Source organism: Macaca mulatta, chromosome 10, assembly GCF_049350105.2.
Source record: "Macaca mulatta isolate MMU2019108-1 chromosome 10, T2T-MMU8v2.0, whole genome shotgun sequence".
Taxonomy (NCBI): Eukaryota; Metazoa; Chordata; class Mammalia; order Primates; family Cercopithecidae; genus Macaca; species Macaca mulatta.
The window spans coordinates 87,666,367-87,680,387 of NC_133415.1; the positions used below are offsets into that span (position 1 = coordinate 87,666,367).

General features: G+C 47.5%; 2 protein-coding genes across 37 annotated transcripts in view; one reads left to right on the forward strand and one right to left on the reverse strand.

The window, feature by feature from the left end:
• The window catches only part of GGT7 (gamma-glutamyltransferase 7), a 29,192-nt gene extending 27,594 nt beyond the window's left edge, over positions 1–1,598 (reverse strand). For 9 of the 12 annotated variants that reach the window (XR_013398603.1, XM_077948452.1, XM_015149066.3 and 6 more), the window contains exon 1: positions 1,389–1,598. Coding sequence is in view for 5 of the 12 variants with exons in the window: in XM_077948452.1 (XP_077804578.1) it covers positions 1,389–1,557 (169 nt within the window). In the remaining 7 variants the exon portion in view is untranslated. 12 annotated transcript variants of the gene reach the window in all.
• A 2,081-nt stretch (positions 1,599–3,679) lies between these two features.
• ACSS2 (acyl-CoA synthetase short chain family member 2) overlaps positions 3,680–14,021 on the forward strand; it is a 52,498-nt gene continuing 42,156 nt past the window's right edge. For 15 of the 25 annotated variants that reach the window (XM_077948430.1, XM_077948437.1, XM_077948433.1 and 12 more), the window contains exons 1-2: positions 5,689–5,922; positions 11,522–11,717. In XM_077948430.1, coding sequence (XP_077804556.1) covers positions 5,745–5,922; positions 11,522–11,717 — 374 coding nt within the window. In that variant the 5' untranslated portion in view covers positions 5,689–5,744. Of the gene's footprint in view, positions 3,902–5,685; positions 5,923–11,521; positions 11,718–14,021 lie in introns of those variants that run through there. The other 10 variants (XM_015149062.3, XM_077948448.1, XM_077948443.1 and 7 more) reach the window with 7 other exon arrangements.

The window sequence follows — 14,021 nt, forward strand, 5'->3', positions numbered from 1 at the left end:
TCAAAAGAGACAGGCATTCTCTGTTGAGCTGGAAGAGGAAACTAAGGCCCAGGACAGGGTAGGTGTGCCCATTGTCGCTCAGTGAGTCAGGGCTGTACTAGGACCAGAAGCCTCACTCCTGACTACTGAATAAAAGGCCTAGCTTCAGGCTGATATCCATCACCACACATCTTCCCACTCCTCTCCCTGCTACCTCCTGATTCCACTCCCTTTGGAAAATAAGTTTTGATCTGCAGCCCTGACATTTGATGCCCATAAACCTCTCAACCCCATCCTCATTATCTCCTCACCCCCACCCCATATAGAGTGCAGTCCAGTCAGGTTGGCAAGGGCTGCTGGTGAGGGCCAGATGACCAGAAAGTGTAGAGGAGAAGAGAATTTGGGGCTCTCAGACTGGGAGCAGCTAGGGAAGGGCCAGGCCGGAAAAGCAGCATCTGCCAGGCTGGGAAGAGACAAGGCACAAGTGCAGGCACTGCGAGGAAGCGCGAGTGAGGTAGAAGGATGCTCTAATGCCAGGAAGTGACGTGCAGGGACAGAGGGATGGGGGATGAAGGATGAAGAATGGAGGAGAGGATGGAGCTGGGCCACATGGCTAGGAGGAAGAGCAGCACGGAAGGAATGCACAGAGAGCTCTTTGCCCCCAGGTTCTTCCAATCCCTGTCTCCTCCCTCTCTACTCCCACTTCTCACAATTCCAGCAGAGGGCTGAGGGGAACACAGTAAAATTCTGGAGACTGCTTCCTAGCGAGCAGAGTACCTTACTAATACCCCGGCCAGATCCATGGCTTGGGGAGAGGTGGGGTAATCCACAGGACAGTGAAGGCGTTCTAGTCCCCAAGGACTTTGAGAGGTCATGCAGTCCATGCCTCAGTCTCCCAATACCCAGCAGAGGGGAATCATATTCTCTTTACCCCTCCCTACACATGAAGAGATTCTCCGCTTCTCTCAGACCCTCTGCTTCCCACAATCCCTGGCTGTGGGGAACTTCTCTTAAGGCATAGATTGGATCCCTCTTGCTGCAGTCTCTGACTTGGTTTCTCGTATCCTGTCCTCTGTGGCTAGAGAAAGGCCTCTTCTGGGTGATCACAGAGGTTCCTTAGGATCTCCCCTCCAACATTCCTTCATCCTTAGTTGGTTCTTCCCAGAAGGTAAGCCCAATCCCTTCTACTGCAGTCCCTAGCACACTCCCCGTTGTCGCATCCTACGCCTCCAAGGCAGAAATGCACCCCTTCCCCACCAAATAATTAACAGAGACAAGGGAGAAGAATGGAGAGGTCCAAGAAGATGGGAATGAATTAAGGAGATGGAGCTGGAGGTGGATGCTCTACACAGAAGAAGGAAGACCGGGACTTCCCAAGGCAGGGCAGGGACGGGGCCAGCGGGCCTCACCGGTGTCGGGGTCTCCCAGAAAGGCGTCCTCGTCCTTGCGGCCCCTCAGCGGGGCCGCGGGCGCCGGCTCGTCCTCGGGCAGCCGCGGGAAGCTGGTGATGCTCATGTAGTCCACTGGCGAGTAGGCGCCCAGGGCGCTCTCCTGACTGGCCTCGTTCTCCGCCGCCATCCTCGCCCGCGCCCCCCAGCAGCGCAGCGCCTGCCGGAAGTGGCTGCGGTGAGGGAGTGGGAGGGCGGAGGGCGGGGCCTGAGCTTCGGGACAGCCGGGAGGGGGCGCCTCACCCCGCCCTTGGCTGTGTCCCGGGCTGACTCGCCCCCGCCTGCTCAGCGCTGTCAGCCTGCAGCTGGCACGCAGGTGCGCGTAGATGGAGAGCCAGGAAGGCAGCGCAGGGTCGAGGGGAGAGCGCGGAGCAAGTGAGACTTCAGTGGCTCTGCACTTTACGCAGCTCAGGGACCAAACCCGTTCCTCCTTCCAGTCTGAATCCAGCTAGTATCCTCCTCAAATCCCGGGCTTCCTTTTCGGACCCCAGACCCTTTCACTGACCGCAAATCCCTCTAGACCCCGATCCTGTCTCTGACCCCAAACTCCTCGGACCCCGGACCCCTCCTTGAACTCCGAGATCCCCCTCCTCCGATTTTAGACTCCTCCTCCGACCTTAGACCTCTTTTTCGACTTCAGACTCTGTCTTCACCCGCAGGCCCTTTTGAAAACCCCAGCCCATACTTCGTCCCCAGGCCTCTTTGACTGCAGACTCCTCTTTGGAGAACAGTTCCCTCCCCTGACCTCAGATCCCTTCCCGTACCCCGACACTTCTGACTCCTCTTTCAACCTCATTCTCAAACTTTAGTGTGTGTTAGGGTCTTTGAAAGCGGATCCCCAGATTCCACTCCAGAGGTCATGATTCAGTAGGCTGGGATGAGGTCCTTGGAACCTGAATATTTACCATCATTTTAAGAGTTTTTGATGTGGTTCTGGAAAGGACACTTTGAGAAAGAAGGAGTGGTGGTAGTGGTGGTAGGGCAGGAATGGGCCAAGGTGGGGAATAGGTCTCCATAGTCTAAATGTCTGGGTTCTATTCTGCTACCGCTCAAACACTGTGTAATCTTGGGCAAGACAATTAATCTCCCTATCAGTTTCCCCATCTGTGAAATGGAAAGAATAATAGTACCCAATTTAGAGGGTTGTCATGAGGATTAAGTAACAGAATGAAAAGCAATTTGTATAGGGCTTGGCACCTACTCAATAAATGGCATCATCATCATCATCATCATCATCATCATCATCATCATCATTGCCTTAATCTGGTAAACTCATTCCCTCCAAACCCATCCATCCTCTCTCCACTTAGAAATTCCAACCACACTACAGCTTGTACTACTTCTCCATATCCAAGGATGAGGGAGGTTCCTTCTCTTACGAGGTCTCTGGTCCAAACTTTCATTGTGAAGTCCACAGGAAGAGAGAGGGGGCTGGTGAAGCCTTTATACACACATTCTTTCTCTTCCCAACCCCAGACCAGTCTCGGATAGCCTGAAGTGCTTGAAAAATCTACTATACGCACAGCAGCTGCAGTAGCAACTATAGACAGGAGGGGGAAGCAGTGTGTCGGGAACAGCTCTGGGGTTTGGTGGTAGGACTTGGGAGAGAGGATAGGAAGGAGAGGGCTACTCAGAGCTGTGTGGTAGGAGTGCCCAGGGAGGGTAACAGTCTATCACCAAAACGTGTACCCATTGTGTGTGCCTCTCCCCACCCCAGAGAGTTTTTATCTCCTCAGTGATGTCTGTAGGGTCTATTACACTACCCTGAGGTCTAATCCCTCCAGTGGGACCTTTCTCCACTCAATGAGGTCTGTGCCTTCTCAGTGATGTCCACTCCCACAGTGTAGCTGGCGGCTCCTCAGTGGGGTTTGAGTCCTCTGGTAGGGTCCATGTCTCCTTAGTAAAATCCATATCCTCTGTATCTCCTAGGGGAAATCCATGTCTCCTCACTAGGGTAAGTGCCCTTCAATACCATTCATGTCCTATTAGCAGGGCCCAGGGCCCTTCAGTCGGATCTGAGAACCCCCAGCAACATCTGTGCTCCCTTAGTGGGGTCCATGTACTGTCAGTGAAGTGTGTGTCCCTTCGGTGCAGTGAATGTCTCCTTGATGAAAGTATCTGACCCCTTGGTGGGGTCCATGTCCACTCCAAGAGGTCTGTACTCCTTCAGCAGGCCCTGAGATTCCCGCCCTCCTCAGGTTTGGGCAGACTCTCGGTCTTCCATGGGAAGATTTTTTTTTTCAGCTTAGGGTGTGCAAGGTTTACAGTCAGCTGGGCAAAGAGCAGGGAAGTAGGTGGGAAGGGAGGCTGGGCTAGATGGGGTCACAAGGATTGTGTAAGCTTCAAGAGGTGGGAGCTGCCTGCTTCAGGCCTCAGAATCACTCTTGCAGTTAGAGATTTAAGAATCCTTCCTGCCTTGACAGCCAGTCTGTGAACTGATGGGTGAGGTGAGTCCTTCTTCATGGTGAGTGCAGGTGAGAGATGGAAGAGGGTCCTGCCTGACTTCTTTCTGGGGTGGAGGGGCTAGAGGGAAGCTAGAGGTAATTAAGCCCAGGTTGTGGTGGTGGTGGTGGGGGTTTCCCTTGGTGAAGTAAAGAGATTGTGAAGGAAAGAAGAGAATGTGGGCTGGGTGCGGTGGCTCATGCCTTTAATCCTAGCACTTTGGGAGCCCAAGGCGGGCAGATCACCTGAGGTCAGGAGTTCAAGATCAGCCTGGACAACATGGTGAAATCCAATCTCTACTAAAAATACAAAAATTAACTAGGCGTGGTGGCGTGCACCTGTAATTCCAGCTACTCGGGAGGCTGAGGCAGGAGAATTGCTTGAATCCAGGAGGCAGAGGTTGCAGTGAGCCGAGATCGAGCCATTGCATTCCAGCCTGGGCGACAGAGCAAGAGACTCCGTCTCAAAACAAAAACAAAAAACAAGAATGTGAATGATTTTTCCTATTTGCACAGACTGATATTTTACAAGCCTTAGCTTCAAGCCTGATGAGGAAGTAAAACCAAATCCATAGTCAAGGAACCTAGCTTTGACCCTAACTTGATCGTCATTTGCTCTCTGACTTTGCACCAGTTCCTTCCCTTTCCTGGGTTTGCCATTTGTGCAATTAGGAAATGGGTTTATTATAAAAAACCTGAATGTGTCTCCTAGTCTTCACTTATTATTTTTTTTTCTTTTTTTTGAGACAGAGTCTGGCTCTGTCGCCGAGGCTGGAGTGCAGTGGCGCTATCTCGGCTCACTGCAAGCTCCGCCTCCCGGGTTCACTCCATTCTCCTGCCTCAGCCTCCCGAGTAGCTGGGACTACAGGCGCCCGCCACCTCGCCCGGCTATATTTTTGTATCTTTTAGTAGAGACGGGGTTTCACCGTGTTAGCCAGGATGGTCTTGATCTCCTGACCTCGTGATCCGCCAGTCTCGGCCTCCCAAAGTGCTGGGATTACAGGCTTGAGCCACCGCGCCCGGCCTAGTCTTCACTTATTGAGTCTTGTACTTTAGATCTGGATGGAGATTTGTGAAGGCAAGGAGATTGAAGACATGTCCTCATAAGAGGGAGAAAATCTGAGCTGGCTCCAGGGTGAGCAGAGAGGGGGTGCTGTCACCAGAGCATGCCCTCAAGGTCATGGGAGAAGTTTTTCCGGAGGACGGAATGTGGGTGTGGCTCAGAGAAGAGGGAACTAGAGGAAAGGGTGTCACCTGAAAGGGACCCTACCCCACATAGCTTTCCAACTCAATGGGGTGATAGTCAGGACTGTGCAATCAGATGAGGGGGCGGCTCCGCGATGGACCTTACTCAACTCCTCTCCTTAGTCCAGCCCCTTCCCTTTCGATCCCCGCCCTAACCCAACCCTTTATCTGTCACTCCAAGACCCCACCCCACTCTGGTCACTCCACGGCTCTGCCTCCTCTCCTGTCATAACCAGCCGGGTTACTCCCCATCACTCCATGGGCCCACCTCCTCTCCTGTCCCGCCTGGCCCCGCCCCTCCTCTGGCATTCTACGGTTCCACCCTCTCACTTGTCGCACCCGGCCCCGCCCCTTCTGCTTTCACTCTACGGCGTCACTCCTTCCGGCAAGTCAGCTCCGCCCCTATCCCGCGACTTTTCCTTATAGTATTTCTGTCCTTGCTAACCTCGATCCCGCCCCAACCAGGCATGGTCCCGTCCCTCTGGCACCGCCCACCCGCCAGACCAAGCCACGCCCCCACTCGCCAGGCCCCGCCCCTCCTCGGAGGCCCCGCCTCTAGGTCGGCCTGTTTTCCCAGTCCCGGCACCCGCCGCGACCGCAAAGGCGGCCACGGTTCTAGGAACTTGACGTGATGGGGCTTCCTGAGGAGCGGGGCCGGAGTGGCAGCGGCAGTCGGGGCCAGGAGGAAGCGGGAGCCGGAGGCCGGGCGCAGAGTTGGTCTCCGCCGCCCGAGGTCAGCCGCTCCGCGCACGTCCCCTCGCTGCAGCGCTACCGCGAGCTGCACCGGCGCTCCGTGGAGGAGCCGCGGGGTGAGGCCCGGTCCGGGTGGGCCTCGGGGTGTCAGTGAGGAGAGGGGTGGGGGCTCCCTGGGGGAATCTGGGGCTCCCTTGGGAAGCTGAGGGGTCCATGAGGAGATGGAGGTTCTATGAAGGAAGAATTGCGGTTCTTTGAAGATGGAAAAGGGATTCCGGGAGGAGACGAGGCTTACATGGGAGCTGGGGAGTTCCTGGAGACTTGAAGGGTCCGTGGGGGAGATGTGGGTTTTTGCGAGGAGACGCGAGATTCCGTGAGGGAAGAAGTGAGGTTCGTTGAGGTTGGGACGGGAGGTCGTCCAGGAGAGTGAAAGTTTCGTGGGAAGAGAAGGGGAGTTCCTGAGGCGAAAAGAGGGTCTCTAAGGGGCGACGGGAGCTTTGAGGGGAGGAGGGCCACCAATAGAACTTTCTTTGCTTCCCTTTCACACCAGCTCGGCCGCTGCCTCCTGAGATCTTTAACTTGTGAACTGTTGAGGGCAATAACGGGTCTGGTTCCCATCTTGGGGTCCTCAGATTAGTAATCAAGAACTGATCTATTTTTAGTATATCGGACATCCCAATAGAAATTACGCGGTATAAGACTCAACGAGTTACTACGATGTCAAGTTGTTTTATTTTTATTTTTTTAACTTGGGCTGGGATTGTATTAATAATAATTCAGAAGTTCTGATAGATGGTTCCATGTCTGTTAAAATGTATGAGGAAAATCGGCTGGCAGCAGTGGCTCACGCCTGTAATCCCAGCACTTTGGGAGGCCGAGGCGGGCGGATCACTTGAAGTCAGGAGTTCGAGACCAGCCTGGCCAACATGGTGAAAACCCCGACTCTACTAAAAATACAAAAATTAGCCGGGTGTGGTGGCGGGCACCTGTAATCCCAGCTACTCGGGAGGCTGAGACAGGAGAATTGCTTAAACCCAGGAGGCAGAGGTTGCAGTGAACCAAGATCACGTCACTGCACTCCAGCCTGGGCGACAGAGCAAGACTTCGTCTCAAAAAAAAAAAAAAAAAAAGGAAAATCCCCCTACCCTTGCCCTCAGTCTGGGTAAAGGATATATATATATTTATATATATATATATATAGTTTGTTTGTTTGTTTTGAGACAAGGTGTTGCTCTGTCACCCATGCTGGAGTGCAGTAGCTCGTTCTAGGCTCACTATAGCCTCCAACTCCTGGGCTCATGTGATCTTTCCACTTCAGCCTCCTGGGTAGCTGGGACTACAGGCGGACGCCATGACACCCAGCTAATTTTTTGTACTTTTGGAGAGATGAGGTTTTGTCGTGTTGCCCAGGCTGGTCTTGGACTCCTGGCCTCAGGCTTTCCTCCTGCCTTGGCCTCCCAAAGTGCTGGGATTACATGTGCATGAGCTATCACGCCTGGCCAAGGAGTCAAAATTGCACCCGCATTGGGAAGCAGCATGATGTTTGGTTGTGGGACAAGCATGGGCCATGAATCAAATCCAGAAAAATGTAGATTTAGACCCTGACTCTGCTATTCATTTACTGTGGGGTCTTAAGGCAAATTTTTAAGCCTATCTGAGATTCCTTTTCTTCCATCTATAAGATAGGACTAGTAATACTTGTCTAATGGGTTTGTATGAGGACTAAAGTGTGTAATAAGTAGGCACTATAATATGCCTGATGCACAGTACACATTCAATAAATAGTAGTTAGTCTGATACAATATAAATTAAGCAATTACCAAGTAATGCAAGACAGGATTCAATCAAGTGTAAAGTGGTGGAGTTGGGATTTGAACCAAGACAGTTTGACTGCAGAATCCATATCCTAATAGCAATGCTATTCCTCTTCCATGACCCCACAGGATGCATTTCACCAAATTCCGTCAAATACAGAATTTCTACCAGGGAAGTAGCCTCGTAGTTTGTCCTCTCTTGCCTAGTTTCACCAACTTCAGTCTTTCCAGTAGATTTATCAAGACACCATTAGATTGATACTATGGAAATATGCTTTCAAATGTCACTGCAAAAACTTTCAATAGTTCCCTGTTTCTGGCAGTTTCTAATTAAAATTCTGCTTTTCTTTTAAGACCTCCAGATAATCTAGCTCCACTCTATCCTTATCTCCCACTACTTGCTACCACTCCCTTCATTCTAGATAGATCATTCTCCTTGATATCCTGGATACACACTTACTCCCACTTTCTTGCCTTTGTTCATTTCCTTCAGCTTCTCTCTACCTAGTCAAACTCCACCGGTTCCAATAGAGCATTCCCTGATTATTCCAATTTATGCTCACCTTTTTCCTCTTCTGAATATCTTTAGTACTTAGAATCTATGCCAATAATCCAGATTCTGACACACACACAGCCTCTACCCCAAAAAAAAAAAAAAAAAAAACCCAGAAAAACTAAGTGTGCATAAAACTCAGTTTTGTAGCCAAGCATGGTGATGCACGTCTGTAATCCCACTACTCAGGAGGCTAAGGCACGAGAATTGCTTGATCCCAGGGGAAGGAGATTGCAGTGAGCCGAGATTGTGCCACTGCACTCCAGCCTGGGCGACACAGCAAGACCCTGTCTCAAAACAGAAACAAAAACAAAAACACCTCAGCTTTCTTCATTCCTTGTTGATGGACATAAATATGGTTTATAGTTTTATATACTATGTGCCTACTATTATCACTTAAAAATATTTTTGAGTATTTGTATTCTCATTATTAGCTGTGTGATCCTTGGCAGAGTTTCCTATGCTTCCTGAGCTTCAGTTTTCTCATCTATAAAATTAGGATAATTGATGTATACGCTGTAAGACCATAATGTCATAAAGATTAAATGAGATTAGTCCAGTCCCTGATACATGAATGTCATTTACAAAATACTAGCTCTCATTTGCTTTCTCTTTAATGGCCATTTATTATTCTATGGTATTACTACTTGTATTACTAGTTTTCATCAATTTCTTATTGTTGGGCTATTGGGTTGTTTCCAGTTTCACTATTATAGTGAAACTCTTTACTAATCCCTTTTTTCTTTGTGATTATTTTCTTGAAGTCTATTCCCTGTAGTTGAGATAGCAGCAGAGAAAAGGGTATAAAAAGTTTTATGGGCTGGGCGTGGTGGCCCACACCTGTAATCCCAGCACTTTGGGAGGGCAAGGTGGGCTCCCAAAGCTTGAGCTCAGGAGTTTGAGACCAGCCTGGGTAACATGGCCAAACCCCATTTCTACAAAACAAACAATGTGCGCCTGTAGTTCCAGCTACTGGGAGAGGGGGGAGGGAGCACAGCTGAGATGGGGGGATCACTTGAGCCAGGGAGATGGCGGTTGCAGTGAGCTGAGATCATGCCACTGCACTCCAGCCTGGGTGACAAGAGAGCAAGACTACAAACTGAAAAAAAAAAAAAAAAGTTTTATGGCTCCTGTCATGCATTGCCTTGTTATCTAATAAGATTGTGCCAATTTCTTACAATGCCGTTATTGTATAAGAGTATCTGTTTTCCCAGGGCCACCCAGACATTGGGCTTAATAATTTTTAAAATTTTTACGAGTTTTCTAGGTATGTAATGGCACCTTGGGGTTGATTTAATTTGGATTTCTTTAATACATTATAGGGTTGTACACTATGTGATTTAACTTTCAGTTATGTTCTGTCTTGTACATTAAAAAATATTTCATGCATTAATCTTATCTCTCCAACTAGATTGTATAAACTGTAAATTGTATAACCTGAAACAAATGACTTAGCTTCTGTGAATTTTATTTCTTATAAAATGAAATGAGGTGATAATCTGTAAGGTTACTTCCATTATTATGGTTCTAATTGCTTCTCTTTCCTCCAACTTGTTTTTTTTTTTTTTTTTTTTTTTTTTTTTTGAGACAGAGTCTTGCTCTGTTGCCCAGGCTGGAGTACAGTGGCACCATCTCAGCTCACTGCAACCTCCGCCTCCCAGGTTCAAGCGATTCTCCCTTCTCAGCCTCCTGAGTAGTTGGGATTACAGTCACCCGCCACCAGGCCTGGCTTTTTTTTTTTTTCTTTTAGTAGAGGCAGGGTTTTCACCATGTTGGCCAGGCTGGTCTCGAATTCCTGATTTCAAGTGATCCACCCACCTTGGGCTCCCAAAGTGCTAGGATTACAGGCGTGAGCCACAGTGCCCGGTATCCTCCAACTCTTGATTCAGTACACAGACTATCCTAAATTCTCTGCATTCATATGTTTTACCTGTGGAGTACATTTTCTGCAGAATAGCCAGGCAGATATTTTAAGAATGTAAATTTGATCATGTCACTCTTGCTTAAAACCCTTCAGTGAATTTTCATTGCTCTTCGGATATATACCAAATTCCTTACTATACACAGAATTGCATGATTTGCCCAGTTTATGCATCAATTCCTGCTATTCCTTCCCTTATTCTCAGTGTTTCAGCCTCAAGGAGTTCCTCCTAACATATACCCTTGGTTCTCTCTTATCCCAGAGTAGTCCCTTTTTTTATATGGGAGTGGAGAAAAACTTCTATTCATCTTTCAGATTTTAGCAAAAATGTCTCAAGGAAGTTTAAATCTTGATTTAGTAATTGTGTAACCTTAGACAAGGTATTTAACCTCTCTGAGGCTTGAGTTTCAAGTTTATAAAATGAGAAAAGCCTCCCTCCTAGAGTTGTGGTAAGGATTAAATAAGATAATACATATAAAAAGTTTAAAGAAACATTTGGCACATAGTGAATAACACTTATACAAGTAGAAGCTGGAGAAAGAGATGTTCAATATATAATTGCTGAGAGAGAATGCACAAATTAAGAAAGAGTTGGTCATGGAAGGTTCTGTGGATAAATAAGTTTTTCCTTTCACTAATTACTTCATTAAAAAATTTACTTTCATCTAGTTAGAGGGTGAAAATAATTGTACTTGATTTCAGCAGGACTCAGTGGTGTGTACCTATAATCCCAGCTATTTGGGAGGCTGAGGCTGGAAGATACCTGAGTCCAGGAGTTCAGGACAAGCCTGGGCAACAGCAACAAAAAATTACCGATTGTCTATTGTGTGCTAGGCATTGTGCTAGTACTAGGTGGCTCTGATTTTAATAGATGGTAAAAAATGAGTAGGCAGTCTTGAGGACAGGAGGAAGAATTTGAGTCAACATTCAGCCCAGGAGAACAGAAGGTGGGTTAGAAGAGTGGTGGATGCTGGCCGGGCACGGTGGCTCATGCCTTTAATCCCAGCACTTTGGGAGGCTGAGGCGAGCAGATCATGAGGTCAGGAGTTCGAGAACAGCCTGGCTAACATAGTGAAACCCCGTCTCTACTAAAAATACAAAAATTAGCCAGGCATGGTGGTACCCGCCTATAGTCCCAGCTACTCGGGAGGCTGAGGCAGGAGAATTGCTTGAACCCGGGAGGCAGAGGTTGTAGTGAGCCGAGATTGGGCCACTGTACTCCAGCCTGGATGTCATAGCGAGACTCCGTCTCAAAAAAAAAAAAAAGAAGAGGTGGGTGCTAAGATTAGACAGGTAAAGAAGGGACCCAGGTGGTGGGTCCTAGGGCAGGGAAGTTATAACTTGGTCCTGTGTTAGACTGGTAAGCCTTCTGAGGCTAAATATGTCTGAGAAGATTAATGATATCTGGGCTTCCATTTCTATTGCAGAATTCTGGGGAGACATTGCCAAGGAATTTTACTGGAAGACTCCATGCCCTGGCCCATTCCTTCGGTACAACTTTGATGTGACTAAAGGGAAAATCTTCATTGAGTGGATGAAAGGAGCAAGTACCAACATCTGCTACAATGTACTGGATCGAAATGTCCATGAGAAAAAGCTTGGAGATAAAGTTGCTTTTTACTGGTAAAAATATCTATCTTATACTTGGTGGCAGATAAAAACACTCATTTGATATTTACAACAACCCAGCAGAGTAAGCAAAGTGTCATCAACTTAATATCTCAGGTGAGGAAAAATACCTCAAGGAAGTTACATGACTTCCTTCAGATCACATAACTAGTACGTGACAGAGCTGACATTCAAAGCCAAGTGTCCTGACTTCTACTCTAGTGTTCTTGGCTTTGCAGTTGAAGAGGGAGAAAGGGCACTGGCAAATGGAAGAGAACAGGACTGAGTAGCTTTCTTCCTCATTCTTGCTTTGGAAGAAAAATAGTATTGGGTTTTTCACCACCTCTACTATCATTATCGTTATCATTATCTTTTACAGAGCTGTGTGCCAGAAACTATGCTTAAGTGCTTAACAAATATTATCTCCTTTGATGCTTATAATAATTATGAAAGCACCATTTGTTTTCCTTATTTTATATAGGTGAAAACTGAAATTCTGAGAAGTCAAGTGACATATCTGAAGTGAAACAACTAGCTAGAAGCAAGGCTGAGATTCAAACCTAGGCAGTATAATTACAGAGCTTATACACAACCATGACACTCTATTACTCCTCTAATTCCTTACCTTGGCCTCTCAACAGCTTTGTAAAATAGGAATTCTTAGTTTCATTTTACAGGTGAACAAATGAAGCATTGAAGGGTTATATAGTGAATAAGGTCATAGAGTGAACAAGTGGTAGAGCCAGAATTCAAGCTCAAGTCTGCCTGACTCCTTGCTTGTACCACTAGGCCATGCGGCTCCCCAGCAGGAAATTTCTAAGACTGCTTCTCCCAGGAATTTAGCTGTCTAGGAGATACTACTATACCAAATCCAAATAGGACTTTGAAATTCCAATAATTGGGGTGTTGCTTCTGCCACAACCTATGAGCACTCAGAATTGATCTATTTTTTTCTGAGACAGGATCTTGCTCTGTTGCCCAGGCTGGAGTGCAGTGGCATGATCTTGGCTCACTGCAACCTCTGCCTCTGCCTCCCCTGCTCAAGCAATGCTCCCACGTCAGCCTCCTGAGTAGGTGGGACTACAGGCACGCACCACCACGTTTGGCTAATTTTTGTACTTTGTATTTTGTATTTAGTATTTTTTGTAATGATGGGGTTTCACCACGTTGCCCAGGCTGTTCTTGAACTCCTGAACTCAAGCGATCCGCCTGCCTTGGCCTCCCAAAGTGCTGGGATTAGCATGAGCCACCATGTCTGGCCTGATTAATTTTTTAAGCTAGCCAATAGGAGCAGCTTGGATCATTCATAGGAGAGTTAAATTGGAACTCACTCAATATCTTTGCCCAGTTTGTGTGATATATTGAGAAGAGCCTTAACCTGAGAGACAGGAAATTTAGGTTCTCCTTTCAACTCTGCCATTAACATGTTGTTTAACCACAGACAACGCATTTAACTAAGAGTCAGTTTCTTCTTTCATAAAATGGGCATAATAATTCTACCCTTGTTTTTCTCACTACATTGTTGTAAGAATCAAATGAGATAACGTTGTAAAAGCACTTATTTGTTTATTGGAAAACACTGTATAGGTGTGAGTGGTCTATTATTGTATTACCATTGCTTAGTTGGGGGCTACTTTGCCACTGAAATTCACTGTCCATTGTGTCTGTTGAGACTCTCTTTAGCTTCTGCTTTAGAGCTTTATGCTTGAGCTCCAGCCAACACTTGGGCTCATTTCCCAGGCTCTTTAAAGATCAGAAAACCTTTAAAGATCTTCAAAGGAGGTCGGGCATGGTGGCTCATGCCTGTAATCCCAGCACTTTGGGAGGCTGAGGCAAGAGGGTTACTTGAGCTTAGGAGTTCGAGACCAGCCTGGGCAACATGGTGAAACTCCCACTCTACATAAAAGACAAAAATTAGCTGGGCATGGTGGTGCATGCCTGTAGTCCCAGCTACTTGAAAGGCTGTGGTGGGAGGACTGCTTGAGCCCAGGAGGCGGAGGTTGCAGTGAGCAGAGATCACACCACTGTACTCCAGCCTGGGCAACAGAGCAAGACCCTGTCTCAAAAAGTAATAATAAAAATAAAATAAGAAAAATAAAAAGAGAAAAAAAAGATCTTAAAAGGAAATGCTTGTATCTGAATTTGTTCCCTGGTTTGAAAGAACTCAGGTGCCTAATGAAAAACAGAATACACAGGCCAGAGTTTTCAATCAGAATCCTGAGAGTTTTCCAGAATCCTGAGGCCCTTTCTTTCTAGAGGCACCAGTTCCCCTGGACAGGCTTTGGAGAGCCTCTCTTTCCCCATCTGTAAAATGAGAGT